This window comes from Carassius gibelio, chromosome B22 (assembly GCF_023724105.1).
Source record: "Carassius gibelio isolate Cgi1373 ecotype wild population from Czech Republic chromosome B22, carGib1.2-hapl.c, whole genome shotgun sequence".
Taxonomy (NCBI): Eukaryota; Metazoa; Chordata; class Actinopteri; order Cypriniformes; family Cyprinidae; genus Carassius; species Carassius gibelio.
Window position 1 is genome coordinate 18,772,474 of NC_068417.1, and position 23,991 is coordinate 18,796,464.

General features: G+C 36.0%; 1 protein-coding gene across 16 annotated transcripts in view; it reads left to right on the forward strand.

Moving 5' to 3' along the window:
- The first annotated feature begins 1,003 nt into the window (after positions 1-1,003).
- Positions 1,004-23,991, forward strand: part of LOC127986809 (protein NLRC5) — a 229,160-nt gene continuing 206,172 nt past the window's right edge. For 3 of the 16 annotated variants that reach the window (XM_052589045.1, XM_052589046.1, XM_052589050.1), the window contains exons 1-6: positions 1,004-1,117; positions 1,759-1,885; positions 6,093-6,191; positions 12,629-12,730; positions 13,064-13,168; positions 13,655-13,756. In XM_052589045.1, coding sequence (XP_052445005.1) covers positions 1,863-1,885; positions 6,093-6,191; positions 12,629-12,730; positions 13,064-13,168; positions 13,655-13,756 — 431 coding nt within the window. In that variant the 5' untranslated portion in view covers positions 1,004-1,117; positions 1,759-1,862. Of the gene's footprint in view, positions 1,118-1,758; positions 1,886-6,092; positions 6,192-12,628; positions 12,731-13,063; positions 13,169-13,654; positions 13,757-14,084; positions 14,190-21,393; positions 21,511-23,991 lie in introns of all 16 variants that reach the window. The other 13 variants (XM_052589048.1, XM_052589052.1, XM_052589057.1 and 10 more) reach the window with 7 other exon arrangements.

A 23,991-nucleotide genomic window follows, 5' to 3' on the forward strand; every position in this document is an offset into this window, starting at 1 on the left:
GGCATCGAACCCCCAACTGCTCCCCGGGCGCCGCAGCATAAATGGCTGCCCACTGCTCCGGGTGTGTGCTCACAGTGTGTGTGTGTGTGTTCACTGCTCTGTGTGTGTGCATTTCGGATGGGTTAAATGCAGAGCACAAATTCTGAGTATGGGTCACCATACTTGGCTGAATGTCACTTCACTTCACTTCACTTCATATATATAAAAGAAATCTCATTATCGTGTTAATCGGGTGTTGTGATATAGGTTTCCAGTATTAGCGATAACCATGATATTTCAAAATGAAAAGTACCCAGCGCAAAACACTCACATGTAATTAGTTTCTTTCATGCTCAACACTGGCGGACCCCCTCACACAGAAAGTCCACAAGTGAGACACATAGAAGTAAAATTAAAGCCTTCACAGGATATCCCTTGAGACATTCATCTGTTTGATTGCAAACACCTGGCTGGTCAGGTTTGGTGAGGCTTTCTCCAAACTGGCCAAATACAAACAAGACAGTGATTAAATAAAATAAGTTAACAAGATATAAGGCAATGATACCTATTTGAAAGAGAGTGTGCAGATGAGGAGTTAATGAGCTTGCTTGGTGGCGGAAAAGTGAACAGAACGAACACCGCCGCTTTGCAACAGGTTTAGTCTGTCTAGTGTCTACACAGGTGATTTGAACTCTCTGTCAGTACCTCAGAGACCGGACAAGGCAGTTTACTATCAGGGATTTATTATGTCGTGTCATGCTTCATCCAGTGTAGCATCACTGATTATAATGACTTAATATTACTAGTACCAGTACTTTAAGAATGGCATTGACTTAATAAAAGCAGTTTTTCAGTTGCAGTGCTGCAGAATTGGAAGGTAGTACGAGTTTAATTAAAATTGAGTAAGCTAGAGTAAGACAACAGATGGCAGTAATGCAACACTATGGATGCCAACTGCCGTAAAAAATCCAACGAAGAAGAAGAACAACAACAAGAAGAAGAGAGGGAGGGGGTAAAATAGCTCACATGCCCGCGCACAGTCCCAGTTAACACGCACAATAGGCGAGCAGTCGAAATCGAAAGTGTTGCAAAAACGTATATTCCCTTTTTGGTGAACAAGTTTGTCGTATTACTGCAGGTAAATTTTAAAATTCTATAGTTACTTGAGGAATTTTATTTATGTAACCGTGATTTAAATGCGAATTTACAGTACTTTGGAATGTATTAGACGATGACGCAGTCAGAAATGTTGAAGGCCTGTCCAGGCCAAGCGGGCGTGCGCGCGTTGTTATTTTGTAAATTTGAAATCTTCTTTTATATAGTATATAGTATTTAGTATTTACTATGTAGTATTTCTGCCTACATATAGAACGACAGTTCCATGCATGCAGCATGAATAAATAATACGTACAGCTGCTTTACTGTTCCCTATATTATTCTTCACTGCGTAGACTTACCTCGTTGTGGAAATTTAAGTAAATTACCAGTCACCGCACATCAGCATAATTTAGGATTTGTAAAATCTCAAATATATTAACAGACATAAAACAATGAACAGACTCTGAGGCTGTATGTATATATCTATCTGTCTGTCTATCCATAACACACACACACACACACACTATATGCATAATTTTCAAATGAACAAAGTAATGAAACACTGACTGATTGATTTTATTTATACATTGTTTGTTGCTTACTTAGTTTTTCTCAATTTTTCATCATCTTTAACTCTGAACTATCATATTATTCATCACAGTAATATAGTGTCTTCTCCAGGTCACACTGAGCAGCTGATTGTCTTCACTGACACATTAAAGTTTGCATCACTGGTCGCAGTGTTGAGCTGTTTAGAGACATGAAGACAGAACTTTTCCACTGAGATGAGTTTTTTAAAGAAACAGAGGTAAGAATGTGTCTGATTTCAAAGAATCATTTTATACACCACGTATGTTTATGTTTATCACAAGAAAACCACTTAATCAAAGAACGATTTTCTCACTATTGTGTCAAAGTCTGAGAGTATGACCATATACATTATCCCTTAAAATGTTTTTGTTTGAACTTGTTCTTACATCTTATTTTAAAGCTGAGTGCTATGACCACAATGTATTCACTGATCCTTTGAGTTTAGAGCAAATAAAAGTTTGGTTAGATAAAGCATTTACGTCATGTCTATAGTATTTTATGCAATACCTTAAATCAAGCAGTTTTACAGTATTAAGCATTATTAAATATTTGATTAAAGTGATAGATTGGTTTGCAGAGATCAAAGCTTAATCTAGCTCAGGACTGTTTTGATTATCATAAACCAGTTGTTAAACATGTTATCTGTATGCACCTGGGTCTGAGAGTAACACAATTTCGATTCTCTGTATGTACGTACTGTACATGTGGAAATTGACAATAAAGCAGACTCGACTTGACTTGACTAAAGCTGTCGATGGTCGGTTAACGGATAGAATGTTGGGCTACGTGCGGCTTGTGCGCACTCAACACATGCGAGCGGCTGTGAGGGACGGTGACATTATATAAATGCATCATCATTTCATTCACAATGTACAAATTAAGCTTTTCATTTGATTTAAACTTTTAAAGTACATTACTTTATAGATAGAAACAACACAAAAGTTCTTCAAAATGGAAAGCAATAGAAATGTAGTATCTAAGTCATTTCCCCAGGTAATTGTTTCATATCGTGTGCTTTGAAGGGCTGCGAGACAGCGGACAGAAGGCTATCCTACAACTTGTTAATTCGTTCCTGCAATTTATTAATTTTGTCAACTGTCAGTTTCAATAATTTTGTTCCCTAAATAACCCATAAATAAGGGAGCAAATTAATAAATCAAAGAAATTGTTAATTCATGAAACCTTTAATTTCCCTTAAAACTATGATTTAAATGTGAAATACAATAAAAAAGACCTGTAAAATTAAAAAAGGGTTAGACTGTGAAGATTAAGGTAAACAAACAATGCCTAAATGTTACTTAACTTGTCGAAATTCGTGACCAACCGGCAAATCAGAACAAAACCTCATAAATGAGGGCTATATGTTCAAACTGCATCCAGGGGCATGATCACGATCTAACATTTTCCAGTTAGCCTATTATTCCTCTAATAAACAAAGCTTTTATACCACACTTGTCATAATCAGAGCTTATAATTTGTAAATAAATAATTTCTGTATTCAAAACAGCAAATACGTTTTCCCGGAGTCTTCTCTGATGTCACTAAAAGGTGATGCCATTATTTACAAGTTTCTGGATGGACCTCACTAGGGGCACAGGTTCTCAAGCCCTGGGACAACATGGGATGCTTTAATGAAAATGTACAGCCTATATAAGTAATACACCTAACATAAAAATAACAATTTGTTTTCATTATAAAAAAAAAAGTGAAATATAGCTGGTTTAATTAAGATAACAGATTTAAAACAGAAATGTGGTGGCACTGCATAAGTTGACAGAAAGAATAGGATGACAATGTGCATTCTGTTTGTTTGCTTTAATTTACAAGAGCACAAATCTTCTGTTTTTATTGCGAGTGTGCACACGTGAAAGAAGACACTTTTGTGTGTAGTTTTTTTTCTGTGTGTAGTTTTTTTTTCTCTCTGGTGTTTCGATCGCGCCGAGCCTGAAACACACGTACGATTAATTGATAATTTAACTGACGATCGATCATGGAAATGATTGAAATTTCACATCCCTTGTATCCAGCATGATCACGTGTTCTTCTGTGTGAAGGTCAGTCCATATGAATTCAATGCTTTAAAATTTAAACTCCAGCTAGAGTATGTGAGCGGAGCGGCAACAATTTTCCATCTGCATTCAAAGCATTTAATAATCACTCCGACTCTGGGTTCACACTTTCCCGCTCCACTCCGCGCTGACTGATACTAGAAACACAGCTCCACCTTCGCTCCGTGGCTAAAGTATTTCAGTATGTTTTAAATGTTATGTTCATAGCCTATATTAAAGAAAAGAAAAGAAAATAATAGGAGAGTTTCAAAGTGGCTTAGGCTAATGTGTGCAAACTTTTTTTTCCTACCACATGCCAAACGAATGACATGGTTGTCATCATTAAATGTATAATTGCTGCTTTCTGCTGTTCAAATTTTTCAAAAGTTATTTTAACTCCAGATCGATGTATTTCTTACAGATTTCTTCTCATTCAAAATCAGTTACAGATGACTTAGCACTGTAAGATTACATTTTGTTGAATGCATTATTGCGAAAGTGATTTCGTGTGAATGTGCTGTATCTATTTAAATTATGCTTTAACCCGAAAATATTCAGTAAAAGGAACGGAATTTAGCCTGGATGGCGAGGTCACACCTCTACTCTTTTCGAAAGACATCCTGGGATTTTTACTGACCACAGAGAGTCAGGACCTCGGTTTAACGTCTCATCCGAAGGACAGTGCTCGTTGACAGTATACTGTCCCCATCACTACACTGGGGCGCTAGGACCCACACAGACCACAGGGTGAGCACCCCCTGCTGGCCTCACTAGCACCTCTTCCAGCAGCAACCTAGTTTTGCATCCAGGTACTGACAAGACTCAACCCTGCTTAGCTTCAGTGGGCAACCGGTCTTGGGCTCCAGGGTGATATGGCTGCCGGCTACAACAACAGCGATGAGAGAGAAAAAAAACAAAACCTTAACAAATCATGCACTCTTGATCGATTGTATGTCGTATGCTGGAATATGAGCAGTCATAGCACAAACCCACACCTCAGAACGCTTGCAAATTTAAGCTCTCTTATATGCTTTTTTATATTTAATTACTTTATTCAATTTCTGTACCTAAAAACGTATGCTAGACTTGCCTAAAAAAAAAACTGAAAATCACTGTTTATTGTTTGTATCTTTACTCTGTTGTATTTATTTGTGCTGTTGCTTGTAGTTGAATAGAATATGCTGCTTCTTTTTTATTATGGAAAGTATAGTTTTTCCATAAACGTAGCACATACAGAACTGTACCGAAATGGTGACTCTGAAACCGTGAAACATACTGAACCGTGAAAAAGTTGAACCAAGCAACCCCTAGTATCAAGCTAAAGCTATATTATGGGCCACTGGCAATAATTTGAACTCGTGATGTAACAATGGTGGAGCAATCTTGGAGTGAGTGAAAACCACAATGTTCCGACTTTTAAAAAATCTGCTCCTCGCTCCAGTCAAAATCACACCCCTCCACTCACATACTCTGACTCGTGCTGTGCTTAATGCATTTGTCCACGGTCATATTCATGTCAATTTCGAACTTGTGCTGTAAGTAAAATGAGGGTTACCCTGGTTTTATTTAAAAAATATGAATCCCAGTGCACACAAACTTCCCAGAATACTGAGTGTCCTCTAGGTTAGTGTTTACTTCCTTTTTAATTATATTTTATTGAATTATTATATATTTCTTTAATACTGTCATCTAAATTATAAGCATGTTTATTTTACACATTTCATTTTTAACCCATTGTCTAAGGATTTCTGATTTTTTTAAATATTAAAATTAATAATAAAAAAATATAAAATAATAATATTGGCTTTATATTTGCTATCGACCCCCCTTTTTTAATAAAAGTTCTGAAAAATAAGATAATATTGTTACGTTATAAGAGTCTTAAAATTCCAAACATTTGTCTAGATTGCAGAGTCCAGTAAAGATGTAGTTTGCATCTCAATTACACCTTATGTTTCTATGCCAAAAAGGGATTCGTAATGTCACCGATAGTATGATAGTTGGTTAGCTGAGGTATTTAAACAATGGGGATTTGCCAGGTCTCTTGCCTTTGTTCCTGTTTGTGTTGCTGTAACTTAAAACAGTATATCATATTTTTGTTAGATTTGATAAAATATGAAATGTGTGTTGCTTTGTATAACAGTGTATGTCAAATGCCAATTCAATTTCTTGGACAATTTGGTGGTGGTAATGTAAAAAAAAAAATTTAAGAAGAGACGCTTCCTTAATCCAATCAAAAAACTCAAAGCAACAAGACTAGCTAGAGCTGCTTGCTTGTTATACTGTAAGATATGTCAAAAGATGGAAAAAAATGCACACTTAATGTAAGTACCTTTTGTAATATATTTTATTTTCTTTCTCTCCTTGTGTCATTAGGGAAAGTTCAGACTCTGAGGTTTCCAGCTCTGAGTCTGTAAAAAGTGATCAGTTGAAAGATGATATACCAGTTTTCAATGAGGAAACATCTACCAAGAGGTATTTCATGTGTTTTCTTATTGTCAGATACACACAGACTGTGTTAGTAAGTATGTCTTTTTGACATTTTTCATAACAAATTATATTGTATTAAAAAAGGAATTGTTTTATGCATTGTAGTAGCTGTTGATGGGAGAAGAGTAATAATGCATAGTTATAGTTTGTTCAAGGGAAATTTCACCCAAAAATGAAAATGTGTTGTTTATCTGCTTACCCCTAGGGCATCCGAATCATGGCGATGAGGAAAAAACAAAAAAAAAACATACAAACAACACCTAATACCCTGCAGTTTGTGATGATACATTGATGTGCAAAGACATGAAAAGATAGATCTGTGTAGGAAATTGGAAAGATTTATATCCTTTTTTTTTTTTTTTTGGATCACATACTTAAAAGTGCATTACTGCCACCTATCTCTCAAATGGACACTCCTAATTGTGGGGAAGTCGTGGCCTAGTGGTTAGAGAGTTTGACTCCTAAGCCTAGGGTTGTGGGTTCGAATCTTGGGCCAGCAATATCATGACTTAGGTCTCCTTGGGCAAGGCACCGAACCCCCAAATGCTCCCCGGGCGCCGCAGCATAAATGATGAACACTGCTCCGGGTGTGTGTTCATGGTGTGTGTGTGTTCACTGCTGTGTGTGTGCACTTTGGATGGGTTAAGTACAGAGCACAAATTCTGAGTATGGGTCACCATACTTGGCTTGTGCAAGCTTGAAACTTACACTTCACTGTAATTGAGATTCTGGATTGAGCATGAATGGTCCATTTGAGACATAGGTGGCAGTAATGCACTTATATGTCTGTGATCCGCTGTAAAGCAAGAAGACGCGTGAGTCGCCTGCTGTTGAGATAGGGCTCATGACAGAAGTGAATCAGAGGTAAAAAACGTATATAAATCTGTTCAGTTTTTTGCACCGATTGTTTAATGTCTTTGCACATCAATGTATCATCACGAGCTGCAGGGTCTTGTTTGTATTTATTTTTTATTTTATTTTTTTTATTCTCAAAGCCGTGATTTCCATTCACTTGCATTATATGCCTGAAAGACTGCGGTTTGAGTAAAAAAATCTAGGGCTGTAGCTATCGAATATTTTAATAATCGAGTATTCTACCAAAAAGTTCATAGATTAATCGAGTAATCGGATAAAATGTGTTTTTGCTTAATTAAAATGCAATATTAATTATGCAAGAGAAAATAAGACTCCTGGGTCTCTTAAAATCAACAACTCAGTTTCCTCCTTGCAGTATGCGATTTTGGTATGCCAGCTCTATCTTGCAATGGACACACGCCACAATGTTCTCTTTACGTTTGCCCGTGCCCTCTAATCAAAACACTACTGACTCCTTGTAGTATCCGATTTCATATGCAGCGCTCCCCTTTGTGGGTGACGTAAACGCGTTGTGTCACATTAAAACAATCATTGCGAAAGAACCTGACGTGAAGACATTTCATTTCGCTTAGAATTTTTTTCACAACCATATTTATTTGAACCAGAATACACAGATCAAGAACTCAAAGCGATGGAGGAAGCATCCGCTGCAGCATCATGTCTTTAAGCCTCAGAGAGACAGAGATCTCTTCAAAATTGGTGATTCTTGTATCAAGTGTTGTGAGATGCCAACAGAAGTGGACAGCATATGTTGTCATGAATGGAACAACTACAAGACGACAAGGACATTGACAGTATCGCATCACACACCTGCCTGACTGAAGATCCTGAGTTTTCTCTGCTGTTAAGCTGCAGCGTTTGGCACATTTTGTTTAGTTTACCATGTATAGACTGGAGGTGATGCCCAATACCAGAGAGTCCCAATGGCGCGCCTTCAACAGAGCGAGTAATGTGTCCTATTTTTATTATTATCGGAATGATTATAGGGTGAATTATAAACCAATAAATTATTGTATTTCAGATTGGTGGCGTATCGTGTGGTTAATAGTAAACAATGAGTGATGTACACGTGCAAGAGATCACTTCCGCTGCTTTCCGCGCTTGCGCAGACTAAGCTAGAACACACTTTCGATTTTAACAACATGTTATTAAATATTGGAATACCTTAGAATAATGAATGTTCCGAAGAATTTTTCATTTGCAGTTTGTTAACTAATGAATTAACTAATGTTAACTAATGAAGCTCTAATGTAAAGTGTGAATTAACAATAAAGAATCGAAACTCTAGGGCATGTTGTAGTTCAGATAAAAAAAAAAAAGGAAAAAGAAAACGTATAGCCTGTGCAACTGCTTTATTTGTGGCGTTTCCAGGGTAAGGGCTGCCATATTTCTGCAGTTTAGTGCCATCTGCTGTCAGAGAGTGAATGTGCTTTGATTCAGTTTGGTCAGTGTATAAACAACCCGCACCCGAGCTACGTTTTCAACTAACCCGCCCGCAACTTGGGCCGCAAAAAAAGAAAAAGAAAATATTGCACCCGACCCGCTTCCTGACCCGTGTTTTTTTTAAAGTAGTAAATGCTCATCGTAGCGTCATTGGGCCATCACAAAGCCAGCACTTTGGTCACCATCTTTCATTATTTCTGCAAATGCCTCCCACACTTTGCTCTTTCTATTTGTGTATTTGCAGAGCTTCCACTCCCCAGTCTTCACCTTTTCTCTTGCCGCCTCCATCTCTACCTGCAGACTGAGCAGTGATGTATCATTCGTGAACGAATTGTTCTTTTTGAACAAATCTTTTAGGTGAACGAATAACTCTCGTTAATGTAATCCACCGACTCATAATTCGCGTTCACTGAAATTCCTCCCTTCACAGCATCATGCCCTGCTCGGTGAACTGGGTATCTGTGAACTGTTTCATCTAGGGCTGTTATGATACACCAAACCCACGATTCGGTTCGTATCACGATTTTTGACCCAAGGTATGATACAAACCTCGATATGGGGGGGTGGGGGTTGGGGGGGCTTTGACAAAACAATTCAAAAGCTATTTTGAGGAAAACAATTTTTTTATTAACCCTCTGGAGTCTAAGGGTATTTTGGGGGCCTGGAGAAGTTTTGTCAAGCCCTGACATTTGTGCTTTTTTCAGTTTCTTATAAATATCTAAATGGGTAAAGTCTAATCTCACTGTAATCAGCACAAACTGGGCTATAATAATATGTGAAATGCATGTATGTACATGATTGTGTTTTTTAGAAAAAAAAAAGTTACGCGTGGTTAGTGAAAAACTAAAAATGTTAAAACACTTGAATAAGGCAAAAAAAAAACACATAAAGAACAATGCAAGTACTGCCGAAAACAAATAATCGGTGATAAAGTAATCCATATGAAAACAATGCGATGTCCGTTTTTCATGTCTCCCTTCATTATCTTCTAATGCGACCACGCCTCTGCGCTGAACGCGCTATTCAGTTTATGTTTCACTGAAATGAGCGACTTGAATACGCCTATAACAGAAAACAATGCAGAGAGACTGTTCAAGTTTTTATTTTACTGTTTGCTTCGCAAATTTGGAATTTCCTCAGAAAAAAAGAATGAAGCACTTTATTCAGCAGAGATCATAAACATGAGTAAGTCTCTTTTTATTTATTTATATACTTGTACGAGTTTTCACATAGCGTGTTAACATTTTACTAGTTAGACTTTTTCCTGAGACTTTTCCAAACTATAATTACTGACTAAATGTATTACCAAGTTAAATATTATGAAGTTTCAATAACAATATACAATACTATACAATTCAAAAGTTTGATTTTAAATAATATAAATGTAACAAATGTAACAAATAATGCTGTTCTTTCAATTAATCCCCCCCTAAAAAACCTGAAAAAAAAAAAATTCTCAGCTCTTTTCAACATTAATAATAATAATGATAATAATAATAACAATAAATGTTTTTTGTAGAAAGTAAGATTGTTAAAAGGATTTCTGAAGGATTGTGTGACTGGAGTAATGATTTCAGTTTTTTTTTAAGTCAGTTTTGATTGTTCCTAATAAACTGTTTAACTGCACTCCCAAGTGGATGTTAAATTATGTTGTGGGTTAATTAAATTTGACTTTTACAAACAAATAGTGTCTTAGAAAATTTAAATCAATATATTGTTTTCTGTAAGATGTTTTTCACATAATTTAGAAAGAAAATTCTAGGCTACAAGCTGTGTTATGTGTTTTATGGCCTTATTCAAGAGATTTAACATTTTTAGTTTTTCACTAACCACGAATAACATTTTTCTCAAAAACACAATCATGTACATACATGCTGCTCACATATTATTATGACCAAACTTTAGTGAGAAAACTCCAACATCTAAAAGGTATTTTATGTTTCTCTTATTGTTGATCATGCATAAATTGGATGATTCTTTTCTTTTTTAAAGTCTGCAACAGTGAGTCACAGTTGGTTTGTCAAATATTTGTGCAATTGTTTGGTTCACTACAATTTAATAAAATTGACTGAGATCATAAACATGAAGACAATAAACCTAGAGCATCAGAAGAAACTCACTGATGGGGTGAGAAGGGGGGAATAGTCATACTGAGTCAATGGACCACTAACGCAGCGTTTGTGAGCGTTATAGAAGTAGGAAATTAGCTTTGCCTGAGTCTAAAGTCAATTAAGGGATGCAGGAAATGTTTATCAGGTATTGATCATTTATATAGTGGCAGTAAAATGCTGTTGGTTCACTGCTAATAGTTGTGTTTTTTATGTAGAAAATGTTAGAATAAAATAGAATTACCTGCAGTTAATGGAAAAAGCCTCTCACATTGGGGACTCTTGGAGTGGTGTTCAATAGCTAATTAGCTAATTTCTTAGTGTCCAGTTCTGTGTCTGTGAAGAGTGACTATTCAAAAGGTTTCTTGTGTTTTACATTACAATGATGTTAACTAATCTTTTCACTGTGGTGTATGTACTGGACCTTAAAGGAACACTCCGACTTTTTGGGACTTTAGCTTGTTCACAGTATCCCCCAGAGTTAGATAAGTCCATACATACCTTTTTCATTTCTGTGCGTTCTGTAAGTGTTATTTGACGCACCCACCGCTAGCCTAGCTTAGCACAAAGACTGGATGTAAATGGATAATTGTAGCATAGTAATCGCAATAAGTGACAAAACTTGCACAGCTAACGTTACTTGGGTGGAGTGGCTACTTGGGCGGAGTGATTAGCGCAGCACCCGAGACGCGCCGTGGTGAGGAGCAGAGAGTTCGCTCAGAGTTGGAGTAATAGAGTCAGCAATTACTAGATAGTAATTTTATAGTGTACAATCATGGGTGTTCGCTATATTGTAAAGAGTTGTGACAAAAAACAGGGGTGACCAGGTAATACTATGATGTTTCATAGAATTCCAACCAAAAACGCTGACCTGATGAATCGTTTCCTACTTGTTCCCATCACACCTGTTAACACCTTCACAAAGTATTTTGTTTGCTTTGAACATTTTACTGTAGACGACTATTTTGAAAAAATGCAAGTTGCCACATGGACCATGAAACGTGTGCTAAAGGATACTTTAGGTTCACTCGGCATGGGGCATTTCTTCCAGTTGATTTTGTCACAATGGGGAAAAAAACGACAACTGCCGGGCACTCGGTTTCTGTCGGCATAGGTTGGCATGTTCCACATTTATACCACCAGTCCGTGTTCGTTCTGATTCTCCCTTCGTCTTACAGCTTCCAAAGTTTGTAACTCCTCATCTGTGTATTCTGGCTCAAAACTAAATGGTTCTGGATCTTGGTTTGATACACAGTAAAATTCCTCTGAGTCTGACAATTCCTCAAAGTCGGCCATGATCACTAGTCACCTCTATCTAGTTAGTCACGTTTGTTTTGTTTACGGAACTATCAACAGGCCGTCTCGTGTACTGCGCTAATCACTCCGCCCAAGTAGCCACTCCACCCAAGTAAGGTTAGCTGTGCTCCTACGCCTAGTGAGAATATAGTTCCTAGTATTTATGTGATTTAACATGGTCTCTGTCTCATATAGCCTTGTTATTTGTACACGATGTGACTATACAGATCACAACATGTAAATAGGAAAATGTTTGCATTATTTTGTCACTTATTGGAATTACTATGCTACCATTATCCATTTACATCCAGTCTTTGTGCTAAGCTAGGCTAGCGGTGGGTGCGTCAAATAACACTTACAGAATGCACAGAAATGAAAAAGGTATGTATGGACTTATCTAACTCTGGGGGATACTGTGAATAAGCTAAAGTCCCAAAAATTCGGAGTGTTCCTTTACTAAATACAAGTTTAAATCAGAGAACACAATGTCTGCTTTACTCTTTATTGAACTCAATCTGGAGCTTTATTAAAGTAATACAGTTACACAGGCAACCACAAGGAGGCATACATTCACCAAGGAAAATGATCCTGCAACCAAACATAATTATGTCCTTCCATTTATCTAATAACCATTTGCAACATTAGACTGAAGAATGTCCAGTACTAGTGTTTTTTTCTCTCTGTTCTTTGTGTCTTTAGTGTAAGATCAGGCTCACACCTGTCCAGCTCAGTTTCTGTGAAGAGTGACTATTCAAAGGGTGATGGACCAAACTTTAGTGAGAAAACGCCATGTAACAAGAGGTATTTCAACTTTTCCTCCAACCATTTTACAGTTATCCATTGTTTATTTATTACTAAATTTAGCCAAATCCGTCATCATGCACAACACACTGTAGAGAATTAAATCGAGATGTATGATTTAATTATGAAAGATTTGCTGTAATATTTGTCATCGTACTGCAATATCATCAAAACAACTAACGTAAAGCATTTCATATCTTAGTGCTGGCTAACAGGTTAACTAATATGTTCACCAAGGAAAATGATCTTACAACCAAACATGAATATGTCCTTTGCAACATTAGACTGAAGAATAGTAATAATGTTTGTTTTCTCTGTTTTTTGTGTCTCTAGTGTAAGATCAGGTTCACATGTGCTCAGCTCTGTTTCTGTGAAGAGTGACTATTCAAAAGGTGATGGACCGAACTTTAGTGAGAAGAAAATATCACCTTCAAAAAGGTATTTCTTGTTTTACATTACAGTGATGTTAACTAATATGTTCACCAAGGAAAATGATCTTGCAACCAAACATGAATATGTCCTTCCATTTATTAAATTACCATTTGCAACATTAGACTGAAAAATACGTCATGACGAGGAAAAAACGTATCTAAGTCGCACTGGACTGGACTGTATGGACTTATCTAACTCTGGGGGATACTGTGAATAAGCTAAAGTCCCAAAAAGTCGGAGTGTTCCTTTACTAAATACAAGTTTAAATCAGAGAACACAATGTCTGCTTTACTCTTTATTGAACTCAATCTGGAGCTTTATTAAAGTAATACAGTTACACAGGCAACCACAAGGAGGCATACATTCACCAAGGAAAATGATCCTGCAACCAAACATAATTATGTCCTTCCATTTATCTAATAACCATTTGCAACATTAGACTGAAGAATGTCCAGTACTAGTGTTTTTTCTCTCTGTTCTTTGTGTCTTTAGTGTAAGATCAGGCTCACACCTGTCCAGCTCAGTTTCTGTGAAGAGTGACTATTCAAAGGGTGATGGACCGAACTTTAGTGAGAAAACGCCATGTAACAAGAGGTATTTCAACTTTTCCTCCAACCATTTTACAGTTATCCATTGTTTATTTATTACTAAATTTAGCCAAATCTGTCATCATGCACAACACACTGTAGAGAATTAAATCGAGATGTATGATTTAATTCTGTAAGATTTGCTGTAATATTTGTCATCGTACTGCAATATCATCAAAACAACTAAAGCATTTCATATCTTAGTGCTGGCTAACAGGTTAACTAATATGTTCACCAAGGAAAATGATCTTACAACCAAACATGAATATGTCCTTTGCAACATTAGACTGAAGAATAGTAATAGTGTTTGTTTTCTCTGTTTTTTGTGTCTCTAGTGTAAGATCAGGTTCACATGTGCTCAGCTCTGTTTCTGTGAAGAGTGATTATTCAAAAGGTGATGGACCGAACTTTAGTGAGAAGAAAATATCACCTTCAAAAAGGTATTTCTTGTTTTACATTACAGTGATGTTAACTAATATGTTCACCAAGGAAAATGATCTTACAACCAAACATGAATATGTCCTTCCATTTATCAAATTACCATTTGCAACATTAGACTGAAAAATACATCATGATGAGGAAAAAACGTATCTAAGTCGCACTGGACTATAAGTCGCATTTATTTAGAACCAAGAACCAAGAGAAAACATTACCGTCTACAGCCGCGATTAATTTCAGTTCATGTCAAATTAATTTTGATAAGTCGCACCTGACTGATAAGTGTCTGATAAGTCGCAGGACCAGCCAAACTATGAAAAAAAAATGTGACTTATAGTCCGGAAAATACGGTATTCATTAAGTTACACAGGCAGCCACTAGGGCTCATACATTCACCATGGAAGTACAAAACTGTTAGTTTGCAACACAAGACATCTTTAAAGGGGTTATATGATGTTGCTAAGAATGCAATGTGTTTGTTGTTTAATGCCCCCTTTCTGAAACGCATAGATTTTTACAAAGCTCAATGCTCTGAAAATAGAGATGTGATCTGATTGATCACCTATCCAGTGCGTTGTGATTGGCTGAATACCTCAAGCAGGTGACAGAAATGTTATGCCGACGAGACAAAAACACTAAAACTCATTAGAAACTAGGCATTTGTAGCATCCAGTGTGGACTTAGTTATGGATTATAATAACTTGTACTGTCTTTTTACACATTGTGTTGCATCGCGCTGCATAAACATAAAACCGGGTCTGTATTTGTGATCAGAGAAGTGACAAACAATAAGCGCTACTCTACACTGCTCACAACTGTGTTTGAATCATCAGTGGCAATTTTTTTAAATATGAAAACGTACTTACAGTCTGTGAGTCAGAACAGCCGGTGTTGTAGTCTACTCTCCCAGGTTCAGGAAACAGTCCTCCATAAAATGCTCTGCACACATCTGCATATTTGGGTTAAACAGTTCTGGAACAGTGTTGTAAATACAACTTCACCACTGATTTCTAGTCGTGTCCTCTTTTGGAAGCCCAAACAAAGTCGTTTCACTTTCACAACAAAACACACAGCATTTTCACAACATTGAGCCATGGTGGCAGCAACAATAAAGTTACACCTTTCTTTGCGTGAACATTTGGGTGGTGTTATTCCAATCTTCTCACATCGTGATATAGACGTGGGGGGAGTGTTTAAATGAGGCATTTTATATGGAGGTATATCAGTAGATAAACTTGAGAGGTTGAAAATCTGAATGAGAGAGATGAATGCAGTGTCTTAAAATCCTGTAAAAGCTATGGATATTCAGTGTTAACAGTTTGCAGTGTTTTACAAATAACTGATACATGTGCATAAAACACCATTTTCTTTCTTGGCAAGTCATGATGGCTGGCGTTGTTCATTGGTCGGGCATCGACCAATAAAATGTCTTAATTTGCACAAAGCCCCGCCCCCGGCCCTGCTCTCTCAAATCTTCATATACAAGTGCACAAGTGAGTTTTGCTACAGGAGTACCGCAAAAGGAGTAGCAAAAGTCCAAAAACTAGGATTTGATGGATTCGTACTGCCAGGATTCGTACTTCCAGATCTGAGAGGTTTTAAGTGCCAACTTGACGACGTTGTGCAGCGATCCTGAGCATCTTTTTAGGCTGGCCTCAGCCAGTTGGTTATATAAAATATCAAGGTGAAAGTCATCATAGCTTGCTTAGTATAGACCCAGCTCTCAACCCAACTTTGAGAATAGATTAACGGCGATATTTTTTTTTTTTACCACTCGATAAGAGTCTCGCGTTAACGCAGCACATTAACGCCGATAACGGCCCACCACTAATATATATATATATATATATATATATATATATATATATATATATATATATATATATATATGCGTAATATAAATATGTACTGACAGCACATTTGTGTACCGACATGGTGGACAGCTGTTAATGCACAATTACCATTTTAGATCACAAACAGTCCTATATAAGTTTTATTTTCAACCTAAAAGCATAAATCTAGGCTATGCCTACCATTTCAAAGCACAATACAAAACTGTGACATTCATCCACTGTTGCTCTTTAATCAGCAGTGCTAAATCCAGAAGAACGTAAATTCACTTGCTGGTAACCTGCCAAAATAAAAGCCTGGTGATTTTAAGTTTAATTTGAATATGATGAAAACGCTTTTAATTATTTTTAGACGCTTTTTTCCAAAGCGACTTAAATTAAGGGAATACATAAAGCGATTCTTCTTAAAGAGGCAAACAAAGTAGTACGAAATAGTAGCATTTTATTTTTATTATTATTTACTATTAAATAAATGCATTTGTATTTAATACTAGGACCGCTTTTTATTTTTAATATCACACACTATTATTTAGTTTATTTTCTATTATTTAATATTTTTTTAAAACTAAATAAAGTGTAATAATATTATGACTATTATGAATAATTTTTTTATAGTTGCATTTAATGGGTCAAGCTATATACAGTGTATATAGAATATATGGACCAAACTAGGGGTGGGCGATATCTCGATATTTAAAATATATCGAGATATTTTTTAAACACGATATGGATTTTGACATATCGTATATATCGATATATTGTTTATATTCTGATTCCGCCACTTTTCTTGTTTGCCTTCCCTGTGCTGTGCTCGCCCCCGCTCGCTCGCACCCCGCCTCCTTGCTTTTGTCCCCTCTCACCTTGCGTGTAGAGAACTAGTCAAAAAAAAAAAAGACAACTGGCTCCATTATATGGAGATACTTCAGTTTTAAGGTGTAGGGCGAACGGCAGGCAGATGTCTACTGTAGGGCCCAATGAAACGCGGACGGAATCGCGGAATCCAGTCATAAAAATGGAATTTACAGTTTAACGCGGAATGTCACGGAATTGGTCAAATTTTAAATGAATTAATCAAAAGTCGGTCATGCACTTACATCAAATCGCGAAATGGACTAATATCTGCAAATATTAACCCAGAAAAGTCTATTTAAATATGAATCCTGCATGTTCTGTGTGTCTGTGTCAACGAATGGAGCAGAAGCGCGTCTTAATTCATTAAACACGGAAGCTTGCATAACGCTCGCGCTGATTTCATTGTCTTTCCTCTCTCTAAATAAAGACGTGAACACATGAGGAACATCTCCAGAACTGCACTGAGAGTCACTTCATGAGCATCTGACCGTTTGATTTGAGTAAGACTAGCTCATATCACATCATAGACTGTGGTATCACATACACAGAACTGTAAAGGTAAACCCGTCAAAATAAAAGTATTTGACAGAAATCTATTACTATTGTACAGCAGAAAGTAGATAGCCCACTACTACTACTATTAAAATGAAACGAACATAATTTATAAGGAATAATCACACAACATTTTTCCCATGTTTTATTTTTAATAGTAAATCCCCTTTGTTTACCAAAAAATAAAGTTTGCCTAATTTTAAATAATCAAAAGATTAATTAAATGAATGTTTTATGCCTTCATTTGATAATCAGAAAAATGTAAATACACAGAATTTCTGAAGGGAAAAAAACATTTGACATAAGGCTATTTTAAGAATTGTTTTTAACTAATTAAGTTGTTTTTATGCATTTAAATAATTGCACATGCTAAAACACAGAATTAGGTAACAATAAAACATATGGTGAAGAAAAAAATAAAATGTTTCATAGGCCCCTTAACATGTAATATTTGCCATATTTGTTTTTGCAGTAGTTTTTTGGGGGTTATTTTTCCTGTAAAGATATCGAGATATATATTGTATATCGAGATATAGCAAAATATATCGAGATATATATATACACACACACACACACACACACACAGTACAGACCAAAAGTTTGGAAACATTACTTTTTTTAATGTTTTTGAAAGAAGTTTCTTCTTCTGCTCATCAAGCCTGCATTTATTTGATCAAAAATACAGAAAAAAATAAATAATATTGTGATATATTATTACAATTTAAAATAATTGTTTTTAAATTTATTTTACTTTAAATTATCATTTATTTCTGTGATGCAAAGCTGAATTTTTAGGATCATTATCACATGATCCTTTAGAAATGATTCTAATATGAGGATTCATCATCAAAGTTGAAAACAGTTCTGCTGCTTAATATTTTTTCAGAACGTGATACTTTTTTAGGATACTTTGATGAATAAAAAGTAAAAAAAAAAAAAAAGAACCTATGTTTTTAAAATTATAAATATTTTGTAATAACAATATACACTACTGGTCAGTAATTTGGGGTCAGTATTTTTTTTCTTCTTTTTAAATAAAATCAATACTTTTATTCAGCAAGGATATGTTAAATTTATAAAAAGTGATAAAAAATATATATTATTAGAATATATATTATTAGAAATGTTTTTTTTTTGAATAAATGCAGTTCTTTTTAACCTTTTCTTCATCAAATATATTAGACAGCAGAACTGTTTCCAACACTCATAATAAATCAGAATATTAGAATGATTTCTAAATGATCATGTGATAGACTGGATGTTACATGTGACACTGAAGGCTGGAGTAATGATGCTGAAAATTCAGCTTTGCATCACAAGAATACATTAAAGTATATTAAAATAGAAAACTATTATTTTAAGTTGTAATATTTCAAAATATTACAGTTTTTTTCTGTATTTTTGATCAAATAAATGCAGGCTTGATGAGCAGAAGAAACTTCTTTCAAAAACATTAAAAATAGTAATGTTTCCAAGTACTGTGTGTGTATGTGTGTGTATGTATGTGTGTGTGTGTGTGTATATATATATATATATATATATATATATATATATATATATATATATATATATATATATATATATATATATATATACAGGTCCTTCTCAAAAAATTTGCATATTGTGATAAAAGTTCATTATTTTCCATAATGTAATGATAAAAATTACACTTTCATATATTTTAGATTCATGGCACACCAACTGAAATATTTCAGGTCTTTTATTGTTTTAATACTGATGATTTTGGCATACAGCTCATGAAATCCCAAAATTCCTATCTCAAAAAAATTGCATATTTCATATTTGCATATTTCATATTTCATCTGACCTGATCTGACCAATAAAATAAAAGTGTTTTTAATACAAAAAAAGTCAACCTTCAAATAATTATGTTCAGTTATGCACTCAATACTTGGTCGGGAATCCTTTTGCAGAAATGACTGCTTCAATGCGGCGTGGCATGGAGGCAATCAGCCTGTGGCAATGCTGAGGTGTTATGGAGGCCCAGGATGCTTCGATAGCGGCCTTAAGCTCATCCTGAGTGTTGGGTCTTGCGTCTCTCAACTTTCTCGTCACAATATCCCACAGATATTAATGTTGAGCATAAATATAAAGCCTACTGATAAAGGACACCGTCAACAGTATTGACGGCAAAACATAGACTACGTATGTTTGACAGGTGCAATATTTGAAATTCGATAATTATTCATTTATTTTTTAAATTACATTTATATCTGAATTTCTGTCAACCTATAGATTTTCAAACATCTAAAGTGTCTTGAATTAATATGTATTTGTGTACAAAATGACATATAAACATATTTTCCTATTCTATTTTGCCTGGAAACGCTTCCAACACGCTTGCATGTTGCGTGAAACATAGGCATCGGTTTTATTTCTAGCTTTTATTTCTAGCATGCACGTGTTTTCCGCGTGGCTCGAGACGCGCCTAAGATGCGTGTCTCAACGCAGGCAGCCTGCAAGCTCTAAGCTGTTTACATGGGAGCCGCACGCAGCTGAGATGCTCGCGCCACACATCCAGTGTGTCGCCGGCCTCAGAATCAGCTGCAGGGTGGGATTTGCGCTGAACGCGGAGACTTCTGCCACTTAATATGTTTGTTTGGAAACACGAAAATGTACTTATTTTCCGCACACAAAATATTGCATTCAGTCATTTGGTACACACGTGCACCGAACCGAAAGCCCTGTACCGAAATGGTCCGGTACGAATACACGTACCGTTACACCCCTATGATTTAATGTTCATGAACCCAGTAGTTCATCAATCCATACTGCATCGTATATTGTTAGTATGGTAGTAGAATTAGTAGTAGTATTATATTTTAATAATAATCATCTATTACTATTATATTTTTTTACAGAAACCCTGAATGACCAACAATATCTTAAGCATCACCACCAGTCTTAAGTTCAGTTTAAATTACAAATATGCATTCATACATGGTTACCAACTTTTGGTACTGATCACTAAAGTGCTTAATACCATAATATAATGCTTGACTGACTGATTATGAAGCTAAGATTTAAGAAGCTGTGTCATTTAATGATATTATTTAATGATAGAACTGTAGTAATTATAATTAAAACTTGGTAACCATGTATGAATGCATAGACATTTTAACTTAATTTAGGACTGATGGTAGTGCTTTGTTGATCATTATTGGTTTGATAATCTTTGATAATCTTGTCAGTATTATTGTAACAATAATACTGATATGATAAGGATAATACAAACTCTAATAATAAGAACAGTAATGGATTCATGAATATTAATCAGGTTGTCTGCATTTGGTCAAACTAATTTGCTCAGTAGGTGAGCACCAGCCAATGAGATTGCCGTTTGAGGATTAGTTCCACCCACTACTAAGGAAGTCAGTTATTTTTACAGGAAAACAAGGAAAATACAACAAGCAGGAAAATACAACAAAGAATATCATTTAGCGCATGTAGCACGTCAATTCTGCATGTATGTAAGACTCTCTCTCTCTCTCTCTCTCTCTCTCTCTCAATCACACACTTTGCACGTGTGAGAGAAAGCGATGGCGAGTCGCAGGTACGCTTGACGCGCATCCATTAAGAACTGCCTTGTTCTTTAGCAACCAAAGGTGGTCGCGGGGGTGCTGCACTTGCCATCTTTCTATTCACTTTTGCTGTTTAACCAGCATGAATGAGACGAGACAGGCACTGTGGTCATGTGTGGTGTTTGTCAACGCGCCTCCTGGAGAGAAGTGAACATGACATGATGCTTAGAGAAATTAGTATTGGTACCGTTCAGATATTTTAGTATCGACATTTAGCGAAATATCGATATTTCCAATATAGATACAACGCTAGTAGCAGTAAGCAGTTTGGAAGTGGTTTGACCAAATGATATTGACGGCTTTGAACCTGTTAGTTTTATGTGATTTTCTTGTTTTTGTGTGTGGTTTAGTAACAAAGGACAGAAGACCACAGTAAATATTGGTGCAGAAATTACACGGTGGAAAGCTCTGAAAGCACAGAAGGGATTGAAGAGTGATGTGGAACTGGCAACTTTTCTTCTCAACAGGTGGGAACTCAATATAACTACAGTATTTATACATATAGTTGATTTTATTTTTATTTTATTTATTACCATAAATTACAAAATAAATGGATCTACTTTGACAAAATTTGTAATTTCTTTTTTCCTTAAAATAATAAACCAAAATAAAATAAAAAAATAACATAGTTTTGATATGTTATAGTGTCACTTTTGTGAAAAAAGCTTTTTCAATTTTTAAGACATAAGTGTTCATTGAATCGATTGAATCGATCGTTTTCAACGCCAAAAAACAGATGAATGTAAAGAGAGCGCTGGAAACACACAAGTCAGCAATATTTCTTATTTATTGGCATTAGGGCTGTAATCGGGCCTTAAAAGTTAGGCCTGACGGGACCCGAGCCCGACAGATTACGGCCCGAGCCCAACAAGTACATTTTGATTGACAGCTTTTTAAAAGCCAGAACCCGTTTACAGCCCGACATTATTCAAATGTGGGCACGCACATAACTCTTTTGTCTTTTGTCAAGAATGAGTCATCTATACATTTTTTAACATAATTTATTCATAACTAACATAGACTAGGCCACTTGGAAGTTGGAATAAAGAAATAAAATAAGTCCTCTGTAACATCGTAACATCTCAGCACTCTAAATAGGAATAGGCTCATTTAGCTTATAAATAGAACAACGCACCAATAAAATGAGACTTTTTTTTTTAACAAATTAAATTAAGATGCATTTTGAATTAAGATGGGTATTTGGCAATAACGAAATTAAGATAAAGGCTCCGCCGGATTTGCTTCGCCACTAGCAGCTGACATTTAATAAAAGAACGCCAACATAAGCGTATATACACTGTCAACATTATGCATTTAGGACTCAATTGGCATGAAGTTTCGTGCACAATAAAAAACAGCAACAGGAGTGCAACATTCTCGTAAAAAATACATATTCAGAGGGGACTGCTGCCATAACATAAATGAAAAACATCACTGCAGGCTTCAACCCGGCTGCATTTATGATTTAGGCAATTCAAGGCAATTAGGCTGCGCAAGGTGGGAGTATTACTGCCAATCTTTCACCACAAAAGCCAGTCGCTGTCAGCTGGCAATGGTGGCTCCTTTTCATAACTCAGCATTTCCTGTAAGAGGTCGCTTTCGATGTCACTGGGTCAGGCACGTATTTGCTGGTATTTTCTGCCTAGCTTTCGCAATGCATACTGCACTTTTGGAATTCTTTATTTTCTTTTTCTGCTTGTTTGTGAGTTTTTAATTGTTTGATTATTTAAAAAAAATTAATAGTGTACATATTTGGTTAAAATCGTTTCCCTATTTTCATTTTCGAAACTTGTTTTGGTTGGTCCGATCGATTGTGCAATCGATTTTCGAACGAATAGTGACAGCCCTAATATTTAATGTGCTTTTTGAAGCAAATTGATCATGTGCAGTGATCCATATAACAATGAAAATTTGAAAAAAAATATATATACAGGGAGTGCAGAATTATTAGGCAAGTTGTATTTTTGAGGAATAATTTTATTATTGAACAACAACAATGTTCTCAATGATTCCAAAAACTCATTAATATCAAAGCTGAATATTTTTGGAAGTAGTTTTTAGTGTGTTTTAAGTTGTAGCTATTTTAGGAGGATATCTGTGTGTGCAGGTGACTATTACGGTGCATAATTATTAGGCAACTTAACAAAAAACAAATATATACCCATTTCAATTATTTATTTTCAGCAGTGAAACCAATATAACATCTCAACATTCACAAATATACATTTCTGACATTCAAAAACAAAACAAAAACAAATCAGTGACCAATATAGCCACCTTTCTTTGCAAGGACACTCAAAAGCCTGCCATCCATGGATTCTGTCAGTGTTTTGATCTGTTGACCATCAACATTGCGTGCAGCAGCAACCACAGCCTCCCAGACACTGTTCAGAGAGGTGTACTGTTTTCCCTCCTTGTAAATCTCACATTTCATGATGGACCACAGGTTCTCTATGGGGTTCAGATCAGGTGAACAAGGAGGCCAAGTCATTAGTTTTTTTTCTTTTAGACCCTTTCTTGCCAGCCACGCTGTGGAGTACTTGGACGCGTGTGATGGAGCACTGTCCTGCATGAAAATCATGTTTTTCTTGAAGGATGCAGACTTCTTCCTGTACCATTGCTTGAAGGTGTCTTCCAGAAACTGGCAGTAGGACTGGGAGTTGAGCTTGACTCCATCCTCAACCCGAAAAGGCCCCACAAGCTCATCTTTGATGATAGCAGCCCAAACCAGTACTCCACCTCCACCTTGCTGGCGTCTGAGTCGGACTGGAGCTCTCTGCCCTTTACCGATCCAGCCACGGGCCCATCCATCTGGCCCATCAAGACTCACTCTCATTTCATCAGTCCATAAAACCTTAGAAAAATCAGTCTTGAGATATTTCTTTGCCCAGTCTTGACGTTTCAGCATGTGTGTCTTGTTTCTTACCTTGGCCATGTCTCTGAGTATT